Source organism: Heterocephalus glaber, unplaced genomic scaffold (assembly GCF_053883595.1).
Source record: "Heterocephalus glaber isolate CG9 unplaced genomic scaffold, H.glaber_assembly_v1.0 deba00001687, whole genome shotgun sequence".
NCBI lineage: Eukaryota > Metazoa > Chordata > Mammalia > Rodentia > Bathyergidae > Heterocephalus > Heterocephalus glaber.
This window is the reverse complement of record NW_028258412.1, coordinates 22,131,658-22,152,394: the sequence shown is the minus strand read 5'-3', so window position 1 is coordinate 22,152,394 and position 20,737 is coordinate 22,131,658. Positions and strand designations below refer to the sequence as shown.

At 51.8% G+C, this 20,737-nt stretch overlaps 1 protein-coding gene and 1 long non-coding RNA gene across 2 annotated transcripts in view; one reads left to right on the top strand and one right to left on the bottom strand.

Annotated features, from left to right (window-relative positions):
- Nucleotides 1–14: 14 nt before the first annotated feature.
- On the top strand, nucleotides 15–6,019 carry LOC147822029 (uncharacterized). Its single transcript, XR_015446191.1, has 3 exons — nucleotides 15–138; nucleotides 4,553–4,718; nucleotides 4,980–6,019. It is a non-coding gene; the product is annotated as an uncharacterized LOC147822029 (long non-coding RNA).
- Nucleotides 6,020–16,807: 10,788 nt separating this feature from the next.
- Nucleotides 16,808–20,737, bottom strand: part of Mlxip (MLX interacting protein) — a 48,223-nt gene continuing 44,293 nt past the window's right edge. Inside the window, exon 17 of the mRNA XM_004843881.3 lies at nucleotides 16,808–20,524. Coding sequence (XP_004843938.2) covers nucleotides 20,403–20,524 — 122 coding nt within the window. The 3' untranslated portion in view covers nucleotides 16,808–20,402. The remainder of the gene's footprint in view (nucleotides 20,525–20,737) is intronic.

Sequence of the window (20,737 nt, the reverse complement as noted above, 5' to 3'; positions counted from 1 at the left end):
TCACACGCCCTTAACACATCACACATTCCAGACCCAGCCACCTCTGAAAAAGACCACATGAGGCTCTGGGGGGACATCTATCTACACACAAGCCGTAGCAACCACTACGTTTTTTAAAAAAAAAGGTAACAAATTTAGGTGAGTTTCTTTATGTCATGTAATATTCTGTCATTAGATAAAAGTAACCAGTTAAAAAGTTATTTTATACTAGAATGGAAATGGAAATGTATTTCAAAGATATTAACAAGAACCTAATAGTTCTAGTATAATCATGTCATTGTAATTTTCATGCTACAATGCTATGTTAGCTCTTGATTTTAAATTTTCCTTGTAAAACTTTATAACTGTGAACTGTTACAGTCTACACGAATCTGACTTCCAAGACAACCACGACTGGAAAGAAATCGTTCTCTGGCCATTCTTTGTATTTCAAAGTGCTCACTATCCAGAAAAGATGATGAGAGTTAAGCCTGCTTTAATACCGCCGTCCCTGCCCTCCTGGGTGTTCAACCACTGAAGCTTAGCGACCAAAGGTAGCAAGGGAACTAGGCTCAGAGGCACCCAACGTCCAGCCCCTGCCCTCGAGGGAGCCAGGGCCCTGCGACCCTGGTGAGCCACGGAACCCCCTGAGCAGGAGATGGCCGGAGCCCAGGGGACTGGAGTCAACCAGGACACACTGTGCTGAACGGAGGCTCACTAAGGTGGGGAAGGCCCTGTGCCTCCAAGGGAAGCCTGTGGTGAAGAGAGTCCATGGGGCCGGGGATGTGGCTCAGTGGTGTCAGTGCCTGTCTGGCAAGCACAAGGTCCTGAGTTCAATCCCTGGTACTTGGGGAAAAAAAGAGAGACCTTGACCCATCCCAGCAGATGACACAGTTGGTAGAGGAAAAACTAGAAGAGCGGAGAGGCTCTGCCTGGGGCGCAGAAGCAGCTGCAGTGCCAGAGGTGCCTACGCTGACCGTGACAAATGCACACACAGGGTTCATGTTGATCGGCACAGGTCTCAGTTTAACTTGGTTTTAAACACCCAGCAGGAAAGTATAACCACAATCTTATATACATGGAAAATAAGGTTAAATTAAAAGCTAGGCTAGATCTGAAAGGGGCTCCGAAACTCTACCAGCTCCTGCTGCCAGCTCCGGCTGCACCTACAACTTCCAACCCGAACAAGCCGGTCCCAGGCAAGGCCAGAACTGCATCCCTCACCTCTCCCGGCTCATTCCCGTATGTTGATGTACTTCCAAGTACGGCTCAGGTGAAGACTTAGCTTCTTGCCTATAAAATAAAAATGGCAATATAAATACTGGAGGTGTAATCATTATTACTTTAGGGTTATAAACTTTCTGTTATCTACCTCAGGCTTTATGTCTAGGTTTATATTATCGGAAGCCACTCATTACAAAAGGTCTTCCAGTCTACAAAATTGAGCCCTAGAGTAAAAATTTTCATGGCCCAGTGGTAATATATATATATATATATATATATATTCACTCACCATTGTTATAATTTTTTTTTGGTACTGGGGATCAAACTGGGGACCTTGCGCTTGCAAGGCAGGTGGCAGAAACACTGAGCTAAATCCCCAGTGTAACCATTGTTATAATTAAAATAGGAGGATTCCGAGTGGTGGTGAACACCTGTAATCCCAGCACTCAGGAGGCTGAGGCAGGAGGATCACTGCAAGTTTGAGGCCAGCTTGGGTTCTATAGTGACTTCAAGGTCAGCCTGAATTACATAGCAAAACCCTGTCTCAAAAAACAAAATAATAATAATAATAATAATAATAATAATAATAATAGGGTGTTAAATGTCTTATGTAATGCTCTCAAACTCCACCTGTTTTATTTGGGTAAACACCTCAAAAAATAGAGGTTAAATTAGAAATAATTCAGTCAGAGGCACAGTGCTAGAAGGTTTTAAGGCTTGAAGTGTTGGTCCCAGTATGATCGGTAAGAAGTGCTTTGTCGGTCACCCACATCTTTCGCTGTCCAGTTTTTCCACATGTGACTCTTGGTGACCCTATCTTCCAAAGCTGGAATCCAGACGTGGGCTGAGGGGCTTTGAGATCAGGATGGCCCCAGGAGGGTCCAGATCCTCTGACTAGCTTTCCTAATTCGGAAGCTTTCCAGGGTTGGTCCTGGACACATTCCAGAGAATTTTGTACCAGAATTTGGATGCACAATCCAGCTTCTTACTGAGTAACACCTGAGCACCACTGGGGCAGCGGCTTCCCTCCTGCCGGCTAGCCTGGCCCTTGTCACTCAGAAGAGTTGACTTGCGCGTTCCCGGGGTCCACAGGAAGGGAGGCCACCCTTGGTTTCTGCTGACCCCTGCTGAGCTGCTGGACTTGGTGTGCAGTCACCCAGTCCTGCCCAGCCTCTCCTGTTCTCACTCAGCTTTAAAACTTTACTACTTTATTTAAAAACAAAGAGGAGAGAAGCAACCTCCCCTGCCCTGATTGTGCATTATAGGTGCTCATGTGCAGCTCCTTGGGGCTTCGGGGCCCTGGTCCTCCCGATGTCTTCCTAGAGCACCTGTGGACAGGCTGATGTGCACGGCTTTGGAAGCCTCGTGTGTGAGCTGAATGTCTCTGAGGAGGCCACCGCAGGTCAGGTGGTCCATCCCAGAGCCCACAGCCTGTTCTTGGAGGATTCCTCCCCAGGGGTTGCCAGACACCCCAAAGAGAAGGGGTCACTTTCCAGCTTGGCTCAGACACCAAGGGGTGTCATGACTCCGGGGCTGCTCCTGCCTGCCTCTGAGCGTGTGAACGGGAGACTGTTTCCTGCCTCACCTGGTGAGGCCGCAGGTGCCCAGCACTGGGGAGCACATCGGTCAGCATCGGGCTCTGCTGGGTGACAGCATGGTCAGGTTCAGGGATTCGCAGCCCTGGGGGTTTGCAGTTGTGGTTGTGTTGGTTACACCCAGGCAGCCCCTTCCCATCCAAAACCATTCCCATCAAGTTGGCATTTTCCTTTGCTGTAGGAACTTTTCTTTTTAACCAGCTCCCCACCATGCTTTCAATGGCCACATTTCATCTTCCCTGGATCACTGCAGTGAAGTATGACAGTTGTGCGGTTCTCAGTCTGGCCTTGGCTTGCTGAAAGAAAACTTTGTATGTATTTTGTAAGGCACAGATTCTACATTGTAATGATGTCCTATGCAAAAAGAAAAAAAATGAACGAAATTGTAAATTTTAGTGTTTCAACATAAATGTGTTTAGTGACTTTTACATTTTGAAATAAAGTTTATGATTCATTACTAAAAAAAATAAAATATGTATGCCCAATGTTACTGTCTAACACCATTTTTTTGGAGCCACTATGCATCAATATTCTACTGTTAATTTCTGGCCCTGGCCTGTTAATCAGGTTATAAAAAGAAGCTTGTCACGGCTCATATCTAGATGACCCCGAAGCCTCATGCACTCACAGGTGGGGCTTTTGGGAAGCTGCTGGGTCATGGGTGTGTGGTACTTGTCAGACCCCCGCCCTGGCAGAAGAGAGAAACTTCCCAGGGTTACACATCCAGCAAGGCACAAGGGATAAAGAAAGCCAAGGCCCAGTCCATCCGAGATACAAAGCCAAGCCCCAAGCCCGCCCAACGCAGCCACACCTGTGAGTCCCCTGGAGACCAGCAGACTTCCGCCACTCCAGGACAAAAATGTCCACTCCTCCTGTCGTAACTCCTCCCCTGCCCGAACTGAACTTCCCTATAAAGTTTCCCCTGGCCCAGCCCCCCAGGATCGACGTCTTTGTTACCCTAGACTAGCCGGCACCCAGGCTGTTAATAAAACCTGTTGCTTCACTTTTACCTCCTCTGGTGGTCTCAGTCAAGCCTCGGTGCACCCTAACAATACTGGATTAGTTCACTGATGGGTTTATAGCTGAGGGTAATGTTGGGAGGGGAAGCCTGGTGGGAAGAGAGAGGTGGTTGCTGTGGGTGCGGCTTGCACACACATTTCCCTCCCCGTCCCCTGCTGGTGCATTTGACTTCCCATCTGCTCTCCTTTTCCTCTGCCCTGCGGCTTTGCCTTGGAGCCAGCGGACTCTGGACTGACACTGATATAGGGAAAAATGTAACTCCCAACCTGCTAGATGTCAGCTACGCCGGATTTGTGTTCCCCGAAGTTGAAGAATGAGTTCTAAGGAACAATGGAGGTGAAGAGTAGGAAAATGTACTGGGGAATTGGGATGGGCACCGGGAATGGGCAATAGGAACAGCTTCTGAGAGACAGGAGGGGGCCCAAATGGGTCGCCAATGAGTCCACTTCTCTGAGAAAGTTTTATAGAGCAAAGTCAAGAGGGGTGGGCACACCCTGGGTCAAATTATAATCCACCAAAAAGATTACAAGGATAGCTGCTTAGGTAATATTGATCCAACAGTAGGGAGAGCACACAGATGACGTCAGTAACCTTGGTCCATAACCTGCAGTCTTGTCTGTCTGTAGTTCTCAGTCTCGGTGGGTAGGGAGCATGGCCCATCCCACTGGGATAGGGGTCTCTGTGTGACAGCCCCAAAGGGGGGCACCAATCATTAAGCTTCTGTTATCCCATAGGGAAGGACGCAAATCTGGCCACTGTGACTTCAGTCTTCTTCAGATGGGCTCCGGCCACAGCTGGATGTGTTCTCATCTTCCACTGACTCCCAGAGGGCCCAGCCCGTCGGACTGCCTCTACTATGTCCACCTAACTTAGCTGTCTAGAATAAAACCTCTATAAATGGTGAGCCAAAATAAACCTTTCCTCCCTCACCTTGTGGGCTCGGGTATGTCGTCCCAGCAACAAGAAAGTGACTCAAGCTTGATGGGAGATTCTGCCAGGTGCCCCTCTGCCATGCCGCCTGTCTCGAGCCAGCTGTGAGCCAAGATAAACCTTTCCTCCTTTAACACATGGGTATTGGGTACTTTGTCCTAGTAACAAGAAAGTAACTGAGACAAAGTTTAACCACCGATGACTTACTGATGTCATTGTCCTCTTTTCCAGACTATCAAAAGAGGATCATTCATCAGACAACAAAACTCATCTTCCTTCGTCTCCTTTAGATCAGTCCGGGTGAGGCTCCGTCTGCCATGTCCCTGAAGGAGTTCCCGGGAGACGGACTGTCAGGCCCTGTGCATCCCTTAACAATAAGGGATCAAAGTCTGGGGGGTGGAGTAGGATAGAAGAAATAAAAGATGGGTGAAGGGAGACAAATAAACCATAACTAAAATTGTGCTTTTAAGAAGACTGCAGCTTCCAGAGACAGAAGTTGCCCAAGGAGATCGACATCCTCCTTCCTTTGGTTAAATTTAGATCAGACCCGTCACACCCAAAATTCCTCAGGACACTAACAGTCCATAAATTGGCTTCCCAGAGAAAGTGATGAGCAGGAGCCTGATCCCAAGATAAAGGAGAGGGTTGAGCAAACCCAAAGAATGTACCTATTTACAAACAAAACACTCAGACTGTAGAATGGGCTCCTGCCCTGGGGTGCTCTCCTTTCCCCAGGCCTCCACCCTTCAAGGGAGCCCTAACGGCCCCAGTTCCAAACTGCAGTGTGCCTCCTTTCTCTGAACACCGCACTTCACTCCTGAGTGCGTCCTAAATCTCTAACGCACCCTTCCCAGGCCACCTGCTGGCGCGTCCACAAAATTCCTTTTCCATGACGGGAGTCAGCGAACCTGCTACAAAGGGTTAACCTCCTTATTTCAGCTTCAGGAATTGCTCAGACCCAGCCCGGTGACACTAACAGGAGAGGTACTCAGAGTAGGTTAAAATATTAAAGAAAATACTGGTATGACTTTCGTAAAAAAGGAGGGCTAATTCCCTGGAAAAAATTTGAACTGACTAGTCTATTTATAGCTATGAACCTACAATTATGAGAAAGATTATTATAATCCAGCAAGACAATACATCTAAGAGTGTACTCTGATTAAACATAATTGTTTTATGTATTCTATTTGTTTTCTTGTCTGTTTACCTGTTAATCTATTTTAATAATTGGTTAAAGAACATGCAGCTTGCCGGGGATTTAGCTCAGTGGTTCCAGCGCCTGTTTCGCAAGCACAAGGACCCGAGTTTGATCCCCGGTACCAAAAAAAAAAACCAAAAACCAAAACAAAACATTTAAAAAACAAAACAAAACAAAAAACATGCAGCTGCTTCATTGAAAAAAAATTTTTTTGACCCCACCAATTTCTTTTTAGGTCTTTCCAAAATAACACAAAACCTGATCAGTTTTTCAGAGATAGCCAAACTCAAAACATTACAGGATGGGGGCGAATAATGTCAAAGATTACATGAGAATTGCCAATGAAAGCCTTAACATTTGGTAACAAAGATTATGTATGATTTAGGTTACATATATGTGTCAACCCTCAGCTATATCTATTATCCTCCAAATGTTCTACGTAAGTTGGCTTAGAGATAAATAGACACTCGTATTAGCCTACATTTTGTGCCATGGCCTAACATTGGGTAAGTTACGTGAAAAGATATCTTTAAAGTTGGTGATATGCTTTTATCCAGATTGTTGGCCAATCAAAATATTTTTCTTTAAAAAAAAAGTGGTTCTATAAATGCAATGTCCATTGTTTTCTGTGTACAATAACTTCCAAGAGTTTTTCCTTGGTTAGAGATAAAAATAAGGGCCAAGGATGTAACTCAGTGGGGCTGTGCCTGCTGCACCTGCCTGGCAAGCACAAGGTCTGAGCTCGATTCCCAGTACTGGAAAAAAAATAAAGATACAAATAATACATATATATAGTTTAAGAATGTTAACTGCTCTGCTTTGGTCCTCCTGAGTCATCTAAAGGAAAGGTTAAGATGAGTAAGTAAATCTAAACAGGATTAATGTTATAAATGTTCACAACATCTATGTCATCAGTTGCTAAATATAAATTCAAGTATCTTTGGCTTCTTAAAATTTATAAAAGATAATATATTTTGGTCTATTAAATGTATTTTTATAAATTATTAATATAGATGAGGGCTGAAGATTGCTTTCCAACGTTGACCCAAAGCTAAATTTCAAATGTATAATTTTATATTAAACTAATATCTCAAAAAATGTTTCCCTAAGTGGGGGCCCTTGGGTCTGAGAAACTGCTGGACAAAACTCCCCTCTGTGGCCGAAGAAGCAGCTGCCTGATTTGCTTCAGTTTTCTCCACTGATGGGCAGCTTCTCCAGTTTTTTCCCCAGAGTCTTAATGATTTCCATCTCAACAAATGTTATGTTTTGGTTTTTTCTGAGATAGAGTCTCACTATGAAGTTCAGACTGGCCTGAAACTTGTAGTAATCCTCCTGCCTCAGCCTCCTAAGTTCTGGGATCACAGGCATGCACCACCACACCTGGTGGGAATCTGACTTTTAAGACAACTGTGACTGGAAAAAAAATAGGACATTTTCCAGGCAAGGTGGTGCACTCCTGTAGTCCCAGGACTTGGGAGGCTGAGGCAGGAGGATTGTCATGAGTTTCAGGCCAGCCTGAGCCACATAGTGAGACCCTCTCTCAAAAATAAAATAATAAAATGTGAAAAATAAAATAGAAGGACATCAAATTTCCTTTTGACAAAATGGGAACAGTCTTTGTGCTCTTAAACTCCACCTGCTATATTAGAACAAATATCTGAATAAACAGAGGTTAATACTAAAGATGAAAGACTTATGCCAAATGTTACTGGGTTCTGCCATTTTTTGGAGCCAGTAATCATCAGTATTTCACTGTGAATTTCTGGCCCAGTCTTGTTTAACAGGGTTATAAAATAAAGCTTAAGAGTCAATGGCTTGTTAATCTCTCTCTTTCTCTCTCTTCCTTTCTCTCTCTCTCTCTCCCTCCCTCCCTCCCTCCCTCACTCCAGGGTCTGGCTATGTAGCCCAGGCTGACCTCAAACTCTCAGCAATCCTCCTGCCTCAGCCTCCCAAGTGCTGGGATCACAAGGGTGTGGCACTGCGCCCGGCTTAGCTTGCTAATATCTTTGTCCCCTTTTTCAGACTATTGAAAGAACCTAATGTCCCTGAGTCGCCTTTACATCAGTCAGCCTGTCCCCAGCTAGGCAGGAGGCACTCCCCTCCTCAGCCTGAAGCAGTGACAGGAAGATGGACCACTGGGCATCTGCATCCCTTAAGAGTAAGGGACAGAAGTCAGGGGCAGGGGTCATTGAAATGAGGTAGAAGAATTCAAAACTAGGTAGAAAGGAGAAAAAGAAATTGAAATTTTCAAATTGTACTTAACTGCAGCTTCAAGACACTGAAGTTACTCAAGTATTTTTTCCCTCCAGGAAACTTATTTTAGTCTTGGGCTGGGGATTTAGCTCAGTGGTTTCGGTGCCTGCCTCACAAGCGCAAGGTCCCAGTTCGATCCCTGGTACCAAAAAAAAAAAAAAAAAAAGTCTTAAAGCTGTGAAGACACAAGAGCCTGTAATCCAATCCGGGCTCTGGCCCTGTCCTTTCCACCTGTAAATCGAGCTTCCTCTGCCCTCAAGCAAGCAGCAACAGCGGCGGGCCCAGATCTCAACTTGAAACACGAAGACGCCTTGTACCCTGACACGGCCCCCAGACGGTCGCTGGGCAGACAGTGGGGACCCGCACCCCAGGTCCCCGCCCTGAGCATCCAGCGCCCTCACACACCCAGCTCTGGTTCACAGGCTCTCACTTCTCTGAGTGCGTCCTGAAGTCTAATAAACCCTTCCCCTGTCTCTTCCTGAAATGCTTTTTCCACGATGGGAGTCGGCGAACCTGCAAGCTCATTCTCCACAGGGTGGGCAGGTTCCTCAGCTCAGCCTCAGCACCCTCAGCCCCTGCACAGTGACACTGTCTGATAACTTTCATGACATTAGCTTGCCATCAAAACAGTCCAAAATAATGACTTAAAATCCAAGTGTGTGGCGGTGCATGGCTCTAATCCCAGCCACTCGGGAGACCGAGGCAGGAGCATTGCAAGTTCAGGCCAGTGTGGGCAATTTAGCAAGATCCTGTCTCCAAATAAAAATTTTAAAAGGGCTGGGAGTAAAGCTCAGTAGTAGAGTGCCCTTTGAATTGAATCCCTGGTACTGACAAAAATAAAAATAAAAGTAAAAAGCAAAGTTCACAGAGAAAAGTAAAACAACAGAACCAAAGATTTCTTTGCTACGATAGAGTAGAAGATTATGGTTGCGCAATTTGTAAGGGAAAAGACATGGAACGTAAAACTTTAAGAAAAAAATATATTTTTTTTAATTCTGAGAAAGATTCTTGCTATGTTGACCAGGCTGGTCTCAAACTCCTGGGCTTAAGCGATCCTCTTGCCCCAGCCTCCCGAGTAGCTGGGATGACAGGTGTGCACCTCCATACTACCGAGAAAAAGACTTTTAAGTAATGTCATTTTCTTATTCTGGAGAATTATGAGATCAGGGCAAAGTAAAAAGGAAATAGAAGAGGCGGCCAGATGATGAAAGTGATAGAAAGGGAGGGGAGAGGAGAGAGAAAAGAGGCTGAGATGTAAACCAAGAAAGCAAACATGCAGTAAGTGTGAAACGCCTCCACCTCAGTGACCAGGAGAAGCAAATCAGCCCGTGGCATCAGCAGAACTCTGCAGGGTGCAGGCCTGCACTCTCCTGTGTCCCATCCTGACCCAGTGTCCCAGGGGACCCCGGGGTTTGGCCGAGATATGCACACTCACGAGGCACACCCACGGGAAGCACCCGGCAAAGCCAGACACAAGGGGAAGTGCCCTGGGTGTGCTGACCAAGGTTCGAGCCAGGGTCCCAGGTGCAGTGAAGGGGAAGGAGGAACAGACACTGGGGACCCCAGGGGGAGGGGAGGAGGTAGGACCAGCCCGAGGGGCATCCCAAAGGATTTGGCAAGGGCCCTGGGAAATCCTGCAGCTGAAGTCACCAGCAGAGGAGCCTCTGTCTCCCAGGACCAAGTCAGTCTCAGTGTCCCTGCCAGAGTCCACCTCTGGCCTGCAGAAGGGAGGCTCAGAGTGGCATGGCCTTGGGCAGTTACACTCCTGGAGCAAAAGATTTGACAGGTACCTGACACAGCCAGGTGCAACCCAAAGGACTACGAGGAAGGCAACAAATAGGTGGACCATGATGATATTATTGGATCCTTTGAAACCGTTTCTTTAGCTGGGTCTGGTGGTACATATTAATAATCCCAATAGTCAGGAGGCTGAGGCAGGATGATCACCATGATTTTATGTTTTTATTTTTTGTACCGGGGATTGAACTCAGGATCTTACACTTGGCAGGCAGGCGCAGCACCACTGAGTTAAATCCCCGGCCCTAGGATCACCATGATTTATTTTTATTTTTTTATTTTTTGGTACCGGGGATCGAACTCGGGACCTTGTGCTTGCAAGGCAGGCAACAGAACCACTGAGCTAAATCCCTGGCCCCAGATCACCATGATTTTAAAGTCAACTGGAACTACATGGGAAGATCCTGTCCCAAAAAACCAAACCAAACAAAAACCAAATCAAAACCAAAACCAAAAAAGGATAATTTGGAGTCTTCTCAAGATCCCAACTTTGTTTACGTTCTCAGTGGTCTGGGAAACAGCACAACCCTCAGGGCAGATATTCTTGAGTTCAGTTGCCGGGCTTCTACTTACTTGAGATACAGCTGTAGTGCGTGTGTGCATGCATGCGTGTGTGCGTGTGTGTGTGTGTATTATAATTGTCTACTTTCAGAACTCTTTTCTTTTTCTTTTTTTTTTTGTACCAAGGATAGAACTCAGGACCTTGCACCTGGCCAGACAGGTGCAGAGCCACTGAGCTACATCCCCAGCCCCTGAGCCCCTCATTTCATTAGCCTTGGGGCAGAACTGCTTGGCTGGTGTTTAAACTCGAAGTCTAACTTCGGGAGGAACGGCTTTGTTATTTTCCACAGTGCTGCGTCCTACACTAGTGCTCCAATGTCTCTCCATCTTCACTGCAGTTTCTTACTTTCTGGCTTTGGATTTCCAGTTACAGCCATCCCAGGAGGCGTGAGCACCATCTCACTCCAGCTGTGACCTGGATTTCGCTAACCCCGACCAACGACCTTGAGCTGCCATTCTTGTGCTTAGTGGCCAGTTGTATCTCTTCTTGGAGAAAAGCCTATTTAAATGTTTTGCCTGTTTTTTAATTGGGTCATTTGCCTTTTCACTGTTAAGTTGTAAAAGTTCTTTAAATGTTCTAGATTTTAGCCCTTATCAGATATGAGGTGTGATCAAAATACAGTGAATGTTTAAATTTTTCTGATTTATTACAGTAAGCCACATTGCCCGAATCTCCTTCAAAATATTCCCCTCTCCCCTGTGTGGAGCACACTTATCCCATCATCCTTGGCCCTTTCTAAAGCGGTTCTGGAGTGCTCTACGTTTCTGGGGTGCGATGAAAAGAAATGGTGACTGTTGCTGCCAAGCACCATCCGGAAAGGCAGCGGTAAAAACATGACACAGGTCCTCAGCTGTCTTATCCACCAAGGTGTGGCACCAGGCAACATTTGGCTCTTCCCAAATTCAAAATGACTGTGAAAGGTGAGTGTTCTGAAGTGATTCGAGACATCGAGGCAGCCGGGACAGTGCAACTAAAGACACTCACGAAAGAGGGCTCCAGAGGTGTGGCAGGAAGCGGCGAGAAGCATGAGACGAATGTGTTGGAAGCGCATGCGCATGCGCGTGCGTGTGCGTGTGTGCGCCTGCGCTTCCTTTCAGGGTTTGGTGGACACAGCATCGGGTCTTCTGCACATAGACAGCTCTGCTGTCCTCTGCCGTACCATCCTGAAGGCACCGATGTCACCTGCCCTCAGAAGGAGAGCACAGAAATCATTCCGCTTCTATGGGGTCTTTAGGGGATAAAAATGGGTGACACACAGATGCCTAGCAGGAGGTCAGCACGTGTGCTGCCAGCTTTGGGGAGGCTGGGCTCTCAGCACGTTATGTAACCCACTGCATCCCGTTTCCGTATCTCCACCTGGTAACGGCACCGACCTCACAGGCTGTTCCGTCGGGCAGGTAGTGGTAGATGTGATTTAAATCGTGACCTTCCTAAGTGCATAGCAGGGCACAAAAGCTGCGTGTGTGACAAATAACTGATAACCCGAGAAGGCACCCTTGTCCTTGGGCTGGGGTGATGATGAAGAGGTTGCCACATTACTAAGCAGAAAGTAGTGAGCAACCCAAGTGTGGGAAATGGGGCGCTGGGGGACTCAAGGGGCAAAGTGGGCTGGGCCAGGCCAGGGCACCCACGGCGGCTTCGGGGGTGCAGGGGGAAGGGTTGGCCGAGGCTGGCTGGCAAGCGTGGGCACCCTGGGCCCTGTAATCGGGCTGGGGGAGCCAGGGCCGGGGACTTTGTTCGGAAGAGCAGGAAGTGCAGTAGAAGTCTCCCTGTGGAAGGGGAGCAGGACAGTGTCAAAGTTACTTTCTCATTGCTGAGACAAAATACCCGACACCCAAAGTTAAAGGCGGAAGAGGTTTCTTTAGCTCACAGTTGGTAGAGGTTTCAGTCCATAATCGGCTGGCTCCAAGGCAGCGTGCGTGGCAGAGGAGCAACAGTTCATGGCAGGCAGAAGGTAGCAAAGCAAGCAAGGGAGAAGACGGACTCTTTCTGTCCCTTACATTGCATCCAGGCTACCAGGATTAGGGCAGTGCCGAGCCAATCAGTGGACTGATTTAGTAATCACCCACCCTTAATCCCAGCTCCAGATTCAGCCACCTCTGAAAAAGCCACCTATGACCACGTGAGTTCTCTTGCAAAGGATATGGGTGAGCTGGGCATGGAGGAAACACCTGCAGTCCCAGCTACTTGGGAGGCTGAGGCAGGAGGACTGCAAGTCTGGACCAGTCTGGGCTACTTAGGGAGACTCTGTTTCTCAAAATAAATAAAAAGGTCTGGGGATGCAGCTCCATGTGAAGGGCCTAGAAAGGAAGAAAGAAAGAGGGAAGGGAGAGGAGGGCAGAGGAAAGGACAGGAGCCAGAAAGCTGAAGGCTGCCCTGTGAGCTTTCTGGTCAGAGCTGGGCGAGTCTGACCTCTTGCAGCCCTGTGCAGGGAGTGGGATTGGGACCATAGTCAACGACCGCTTAGAGAAAGTTCCCGGCTGCGGCCTGAGGGCTGAGAAGGGAAGGGCCAGCTGTGGGGGAGAAGAATCAGCAACATCACCAGGTCCTGCAGATGACGGCTTCACACAGCTCAGTGCGAGCCAGGGCGGCGGCATTGGTCAGTGGTGGGAGAGGCTCGGGCACTGCGCAGGGAGGACTTGGGTTTATGCTAAATGCAGGGAACACGGGAGCCTGAGCAGGCCCCGCCCAGCGCGAGGAGGGGACCAGGAGCGTGACACTGTCTGGGACAGCACAGGGCTAAGCGGGCTGAGGGACACAGCTCGGCCCCTGGGTGCATGCAGGAGGCCGGAAGGAGCCTCAAAGGGTGGTCAGGGTGCGAGCGGCTGGGCACCAGGGTGTCTGGCAGGGGACAGCAACAGTCAGAGCAAGGCTGGTGCAGGGGAGATCTGAGGAGGAAACTGAGGACTGAGTCAGTGGAACAGGAGAAGTGAGCAGAGGTGGAAGAAATGACTGGAGGGGGCCGGGGGTTTAGCTCAGTGGTTCCGGTGCCTGCCTCTGCCTGCCTCGCGAGCCCGAGGACCGGAGTTCGATCCCTGATACCAAAAAAAAGAAAAAAAGCAATGACTGGAGGGAAACCCCACAGCCAGGGAGGGCAGAGATGGTAGGAAAACCTAAGCCGCGGAGGTGTGGGAATTGGAGAAAGTCCTCTCCTCTGCACTCTCTTCCCCAGGGGTTTTGGGGCGAGGTCCCCCCTTCCCTGGCCCACTGTGCTCTCCTGAGATTCCCCGCCCGGCTCCCCGGGGTCCCACAGTGCCCAGCTCCACTCCACTGCTGGGTGGCCTTGGGGACCTGGGGCCAGAACAGGCTGGAATTGGGGCTGGAGGACGGCTCAGCCCTCACCCCACTGCAAGATGTCACGGAGCAGACCCCAGCCAGCCTCTTCTCCAGGAGCTACAATCAGTCAGCAAGATGAGGAGATGACGCGATTAGGCCCAGGCATGAAAGTGCTCTTATCTCACACTGCTTTCCCCTCCTAAACTCCTGGGTGTTCTACCTAATGATTCAGCTAAACAGAAAATCTGATCAGTCACTGTGCCAGGCCCGCTCTGCTCCCTGCCTGTGAGTCTGTAGTTGCCCACAAGGCCCCTGGGGGCTTCGAAGTGACCAAGCTGCGGGCAGCTATGCAGCCCTGAAACCGTGTGAGCAGGCGAAACCCACACTGCACTGGGGTTTGCTTTGAAATAATGGAGATGCAGGTGAGGTGCACAGAAAACCCATTGGTCACTGGGTGTGGTGGCGCATGCCTGTCATCCCAGGACTCGGGAGGCTGAGTCAGGAGGATCACTGTAAATTGGAGACCAGCTTGGCTACATAGTGACTTCACAGCCATGCCGGATCACATAATGAGACCCTGTCTCAAAAAAACAACAATAATAAAAAGACTCCTGCACCAGATGTTTGTCACAGGCTATCTACACTAGCAAACAGTCAGAAATGGGTCCAGACAATAAAAGGGACTAAAATCTGGGAGTGATGGCCTATGCCCGTAGTCCAGCACTTGGGGGGCTGAGACAGGATTGTGTATCTGAGGCCAGCCTGGGCTACAGAGTGGGACCCTGTCTCAAAACACCAAAATAAAACACAACAAAAAAACGCACTTGTCGCTGAGTTAGTGCTGACAGGGGATGGGTGTGACAGTCTGTGTACTACAGACGCTGAACTAAAATGATAAAAAGCATGTTTATTAACTCAGGGTAAGGTAAAAATCGAGGACAAGTGTGAGCACCCTGTTCTTTACCAACCTAAATTCAAACCCAGACCCACAAGACAGCTACCAAAAGTAAGAAGCAAAACTGTGGTCTCTAGATCTAAGTCCATATCAAAATGAAATGCTTTTGAATGCCATTTGGAAACTTTTCTTTTGTATGTGTGTGCGTGCCTGTGTGCGTGCCCGCGAGCATGGGCACATGTCACTGTGTGTATGAACCCAGGGCCTTCCCACTGAGCTACATCCCCAGACCTTTTACATTTTGAGACAGTGTCTCACTAAGTTGCCAAATTGCCCAGGCTGGAGTCAAACATGAGATCCTCGCTCCTCAGCTTCCCAGCATTGGGATTACAGGGGGTTACAGGCATGTGTCACCATGCCCAGGGCGCGTAGAGATTATTCTTATATCCATGACCCAAATGACTCTCGTGGAAGTCTGAATTTACCTGTGTGACTGTAGGAGTCCTTTAGTCAGCATCTGCACCTGCTCACTCCCACTCGCTCTCCTGCACCCTGAGGGTGGACAGGGTGGCTGAGGTGGTTCGAAACCCAGGCTGAGGCCCGGTCCACAGTGCTCAGGCGCCTGCTCTGTGCAAATTCTGTGCCAGGTCCAACAGCCAATGGACTCCGATTCCTGTCCCGCTGGGCTCCGAGGCTGGTGGGGAGATGAACCAAACCCCCAAACAGGAAGGGGTCCTGAGAGACACAGGGCACTCAGTGCTGCCAGTGCTGGGGGACCAGGGATGTTCCGATTACTCTTACCTTTAAGGGGTGACCTGACAGAAGCAAGACAGGGACCGGGCTTAGCAGAAGCAATGAATGGGCCTTGAGAAAACCTTAGGGTTAAAAAAAAAGCAACAAACTAAACAAGACAGGGTGCATTCAAAGAACCAAAAAGCAAAAATGAGGCTGGAGAGCCAGGCGTGGTGGCACACACCTGTGACCTCAGCACTTGGGAGGCTGAAGCAGGAGGATCGCCTGAGTTCAAGGCCAGGCCGGGCTACCCTGTACTATGGAGTGAGATCCTGTCCGAAAAAAGACGAGGCTGGACAGGCTAGCAGAGGCCGGGCAGGCAGGACAGGGGAGGACCGAGCAGGGAGCGACCTGCACTGGGCTCCCCGAGCAGGGCAGAAGGGACCGAAATGGTGCAATTGGACGTGGGTGCATGCAGGGGAACAAGCTGGGAAGGTAAACTCCACAGGACTTGGCACTGGGGGAGGGGGCGAATGCGGGAGGCGAGGCGGGACGTTAGGGACAGTTCCCCAGATGCAGCTGGGCAGTGGAACGGTGGCCACTTGCGAGATAAAAATGGCCTTTTTAGCTACCTTTTTAGTACTCCCAGTACTAGGGAGGCTGAGGCAGGAGGATCACTGCAAGTTTGAGCCCAGTCTGGCCTACACAGTGAGACCCTCAGAAAACAAAACAAAAGGTCCTGAGTTCGATCCCTTGTACCAAAAGAAAAAAAAAAAGACCTTTTCATCTTCTGACCCATGGAGCTTGTTACCTCAGACAACTTGGCTGCTTCCTCCGCAAGAGGAGCCTGAGCTGTGCCAGAGGAACCGAGGACCAGGGTCTGCCCGGCAGCGGCCACTTCTGCGCCCTGGATCTGTCACTTCGGCTTCTTCCCTGGGAGCGGCCATCCCAGGGGCTTGGCCAGGGGTTCGACGAGGGTGGGCTCCTCGCAGCGGCCGCCCGGAGCCAGGTGGGAAGACGTGGGGGACAGGAGGACCGTGTTGGAAGCCAGGAAAGCTTCGGATGCACACGGATGCCAGAGCCCTTCTCAGTGTCTGCATGAAGGAATCGCCCTGCAGGGCACTTTGTAGTGTCCCAGTTTGGGTCCGTATCAGCCAGGAGACGGGGCACCGAGCACCTGGACACGCAGGTTCATGGCAGAGCCACGGCCCTGGGGAGGGAGGTGCTTGGGACCCTGTCCTTCTGGCTCGGGGCTGAGCCAGGGCAGGGTCACTGGGCTCTGACGCCGTCCCTTCCCCGCCTCCCACACAGCTCGATGGGCAGCACTAAGGCCACACAGCACAGGCTTTTCCAAAAAATAAGATTTTTATTGTCTTGGATGCAAACATAGTTTGGAAAATGCATTGTAGTGTTGAGTGCAGCTGGTGCCAACCCGCTTCCCGACAGCAGTGTGAGGGAGCCACGCTGGGTGATGCATGCCGGGGGGCCTCGGGTCACTGAAGACCCCCTAGGTGTCACCAAAGGAGCCCCAGCCACCAAGGCTCACAACAGGAAAACCAGCCATGTCCACAAAGCTGCCCCCGAGGGGAACACGCCTGGCGGCGGTGGCGGCATGAACCAGCCAAGTCCGCTTTCCCTGGCCGGCGGACCCAGGCTGACAGAGAGATGGTGGTGGATTCTGCTGAGTAAGTGGCAAAGAACTTTATAAAAATAAAACTCCATGAACACACACAGGCTTGGGCCTGTGCATACATACGAGTGAGTCAACATTCAATGTGAAAAGTTCCCTTTTCTTTCTCCAATGCCGGTTTCCTGAGACAGACAAGCATGGAGGTGCGGCACACCCGGCCCTGGAGGGAACAGGGAGACGGGGCTGTGTCCTGAGGCCTCTCCTGTGTCCCGAGGCCTCTCCTGTGTCCTGAGGCCTCTCCTGCGTCCCTGGCATCTGCCATCTGCTGTGCACCTGCGGAGGCCGTGACCATAGTGCCTACTACGAGGGCCAGCGTCAGAGCCACCGCTGCGTGTCCAAGCTGCCCACGGCGGCCTTGATGTCCCTGCTCCCCTCACACTCGCCAGCATGTGCTGAGCATCCTGTGAAATTCTGCAAGGCAGCAGGGGGTCAAAGCCAAAGCCGCAACCCTCAGGGCACCGCGTCCGAGCCGCTGCCCACACCAGTGCGCCCCGGCAAGGCCACCAGCAAATGCTTTATGCAGCGTGAGCTCTGCCAGGGCTCCGGGGCACCACTGTCCCGGGAAAGGCACTGGGAAGGAGGGGAGGCCTTGGCTGAGGCACAGATACCCCGAAAGAAGGGGACGTAGTGGGGAGAGGACACCCAAGTCTGCCCACATCAGAGCAGCGAAGGGGGCTGAGCCTGCGGAGTCTGCGGCCAAGGCAGGTCCAGTGCTGCGTCCTGAGACCAGGCGGACGCCTCTCCTGACCGAAGCACAAAGCTGTCAGCACAGAGCCTAGGGGGTGCAGGGGATGCAGGCAGGGTGAGGGCCCCACTGTCCCCAGCCCAGCACCCAGGGTGCCGTCAGCACTGACACCTGAGGCTGCGCTGCTTGAAAAACCACAGGGCTGCGGTGGCCTCCTCAGGGGACCCCGGGCTGCTGCCACCCCTCAGGAAGGCCCTGGGCCGCAGCCCGCCCCACCCCGCCGCCCACTCATCGTGAAAGAGCTCCGGCACTGGTGGCCCCCAGATTTCACAGAAACTCTGATCTGCTCTCCGAGAGCTCTGCGGGCGGCTCTGCTCTTCTCAGGCCCTGTTCTTGCCACCTGAGAGGCGGCGCTCATTTCAGGCATGGGAGCGGGCAAACGAGTGTAAACGGACCCCGGAGCACGCTGTGGGTCAGCGCCCACAGGAGGTCAATGGCACAGGGACAGCTGTCCCCCAACGCTGGCCCAGGACAGAGGTCAAGCCAGGCAGGAAACGAAGGTGAGTGGGGAGACAGCACGGCTCCCACCACCACAGCAATCGCGAGCACCAAGAGAAATGAATCGACCTCTATCTCGAACACACAAACTCATGCCTAGGTCAGCCTGCCAGGAGACACACGCGTTCACACACACACGCACATGGGGCCAGTCTCACACACCCTAACAGGCATACGTATCTGAGGAACACAGAACCACGAACATTAACTCAGCAAAAGGGAGAGGTAGGCCAAAGAATCAACAGGCCGATTTTATATCCCATGGAGTTTAGAAAGAAGTCACTCCCATGAGCCAGGGAGAAAGCTATTGAGCAGGAGAGCCCTGGCTGGCGGCTACGGCACCGTCAGCGTGTCACAAGGCACAGGCACAGGCAGGGGAAGCCTGGGCTCAGGCCCTCCACCGGGGCCTCAGCAACATTTGGTTTTTCTTCTTTTCCTTCTGACGCTACTGGGCTTCTGACCACAGTGGCCTTGACCTTCTGAAGGAGACTTCACGTCTGTCTTTGGGGTGAGGGGTGAACTCTACCACCACTTCCCAATGGGACTCCCAAGGCCCACACCCTCACGCTCACCCCTCAGCCTGTAAACACATTTTCAGGGGTGGCTGAGGGGTGCCACTAAGCTGCTCCTGCGTCTGGCAGAAGCGCAGACCAGGGCCATGGTGGACTCTTGGTGGCTCTGCCAGTGGCCTGGAGACCCGCCCAGCCCTTCCTGTCCTCCATCAGTGGGGTACAGTGGAGCCGGAAGCCCATCCAGGCCTCACTGCTGCGGCCTCCAGGAACCAGTGGGGCCTCTGAGTAGATCGGAGTGTCGGGGCAGCCAGGCCCCCTCTTCACATGACTCTCTTGGGACACTGGACACCAGGAAGAGGTGCAGAGAGGCAGAGAGGACATAAACGGAAGGAGCGGCTGGCTGCTGGGAACGTCACAGCAGGATGGAGGAGGTGCCCGGGCTGGGCTCCCTGAATGCCGAGTGTGCACCTGCCACCTGCTGCTACTGGTGGAAGTGGCCAGAGCACGTGGGTCCCTCCTGCTGCTTCTGTCCCCTGCAGGACGGACACATGGGCCACCCTGCCTTGGGTCACTGATCCATCTGAGCGCAGGCTTCACTGTCCAACCTGGGAACTCCCCGGGTCCTGCCTGTCAGCATGGTGCCTTCTTTGATCTGAGAACTGGCCCGGTCTGGGGCTCCCGGCTGAATGAAACAGACGAGATGGCCACATGGAGTGTGACATCAGTGTGAACCTCCGGAGGCAGGAGCGAGGCGAGCCTGTCCCGGTGTGCTGTCCTTCCCAGGGCTGCAGTGTGGCGGTGGCGAAGGCTGACGGGGCAGGGCCTGGGCTGGGAGGGGACACGAGGAGACCACGGCAGCGCCAGGTGGGCTCAGCACAGCGGTGAGCCCAGCTGGGAAGGAGCCCGGGCTGGCGGCAGCGTGGAGTGCTCACCTGCCCACCCCAGGGCACGCGTGCTGGCCCTGTGACAGGAAGGCACTTCCCCCACGGCTCAGGTGGGGCCAGGCCGGGAGTCAGGTCCCCAGGGTCGAGCTGCTGTGGGTGGGAGGATGACAGATGCCTCCACCTGGGCTTCGGCAGCCAGAGCCAGCGCGTGTGCAGGCTGCCAGGAGGGCACAGGGAGATGAGGGTGTGACACGGACAAGTCTGTAAGTCTCACAACGGGGCTGAGAGGGACCCGGATGTCCCGCTTGCAGGGGCAGGCTGTTTCTCTGTCCCATCTGCTCCCTCCCTGGCCTGGCCGGACAAGCCAGCAGCAGGACAGGAGAGCAGGGCCGCACTTCCCTCCAGGATGGGAGGGTGGTGGCTGAGGTCGCTGCATGAGGCCACAGCAAAGTCCCCGAGGTGGGTTATTGCTGCAGGCAGGCCCCGGCCTGCTTCAGACCTGAGTGCGGATCCTGTCGGCTCGTGGCCCGGAAGCTGAGGAGACCTGAGGCTGGGCGTCAGGAGGGCAGGGAGCACTCTTGGGCCTCTCGAGGCCATGTGCCAGCCACACGGCTAGGACTCCCCCAGTCGAGGGCCAATCCTGGTGACAGCCTCAGACGCCTGCTCTGGCAGCTGGGACGGGTCCGTCAGGATGGAGGTGGTGGTGCTCAGCTGCCGGAGGGTGCTCAGCACCACTGCAAGACAGAGAATGGTCAGCGGTGTGCGGCCCCCATGGTGCAGGGAGGGCCCCGGCCGAGGCCGGTCTCTCACCAGGCTTGAGGAGCTGCCACACCCAGAGGTCTAACCCACCCCTGCAGCCACAGGGTTCATGCCCCCCATTCAACAGCCCTGGAAGCGGGGCCCAGAGCCCTGCACCCACCCCACGGTGGCCTGCTGGCTTGGAGCCT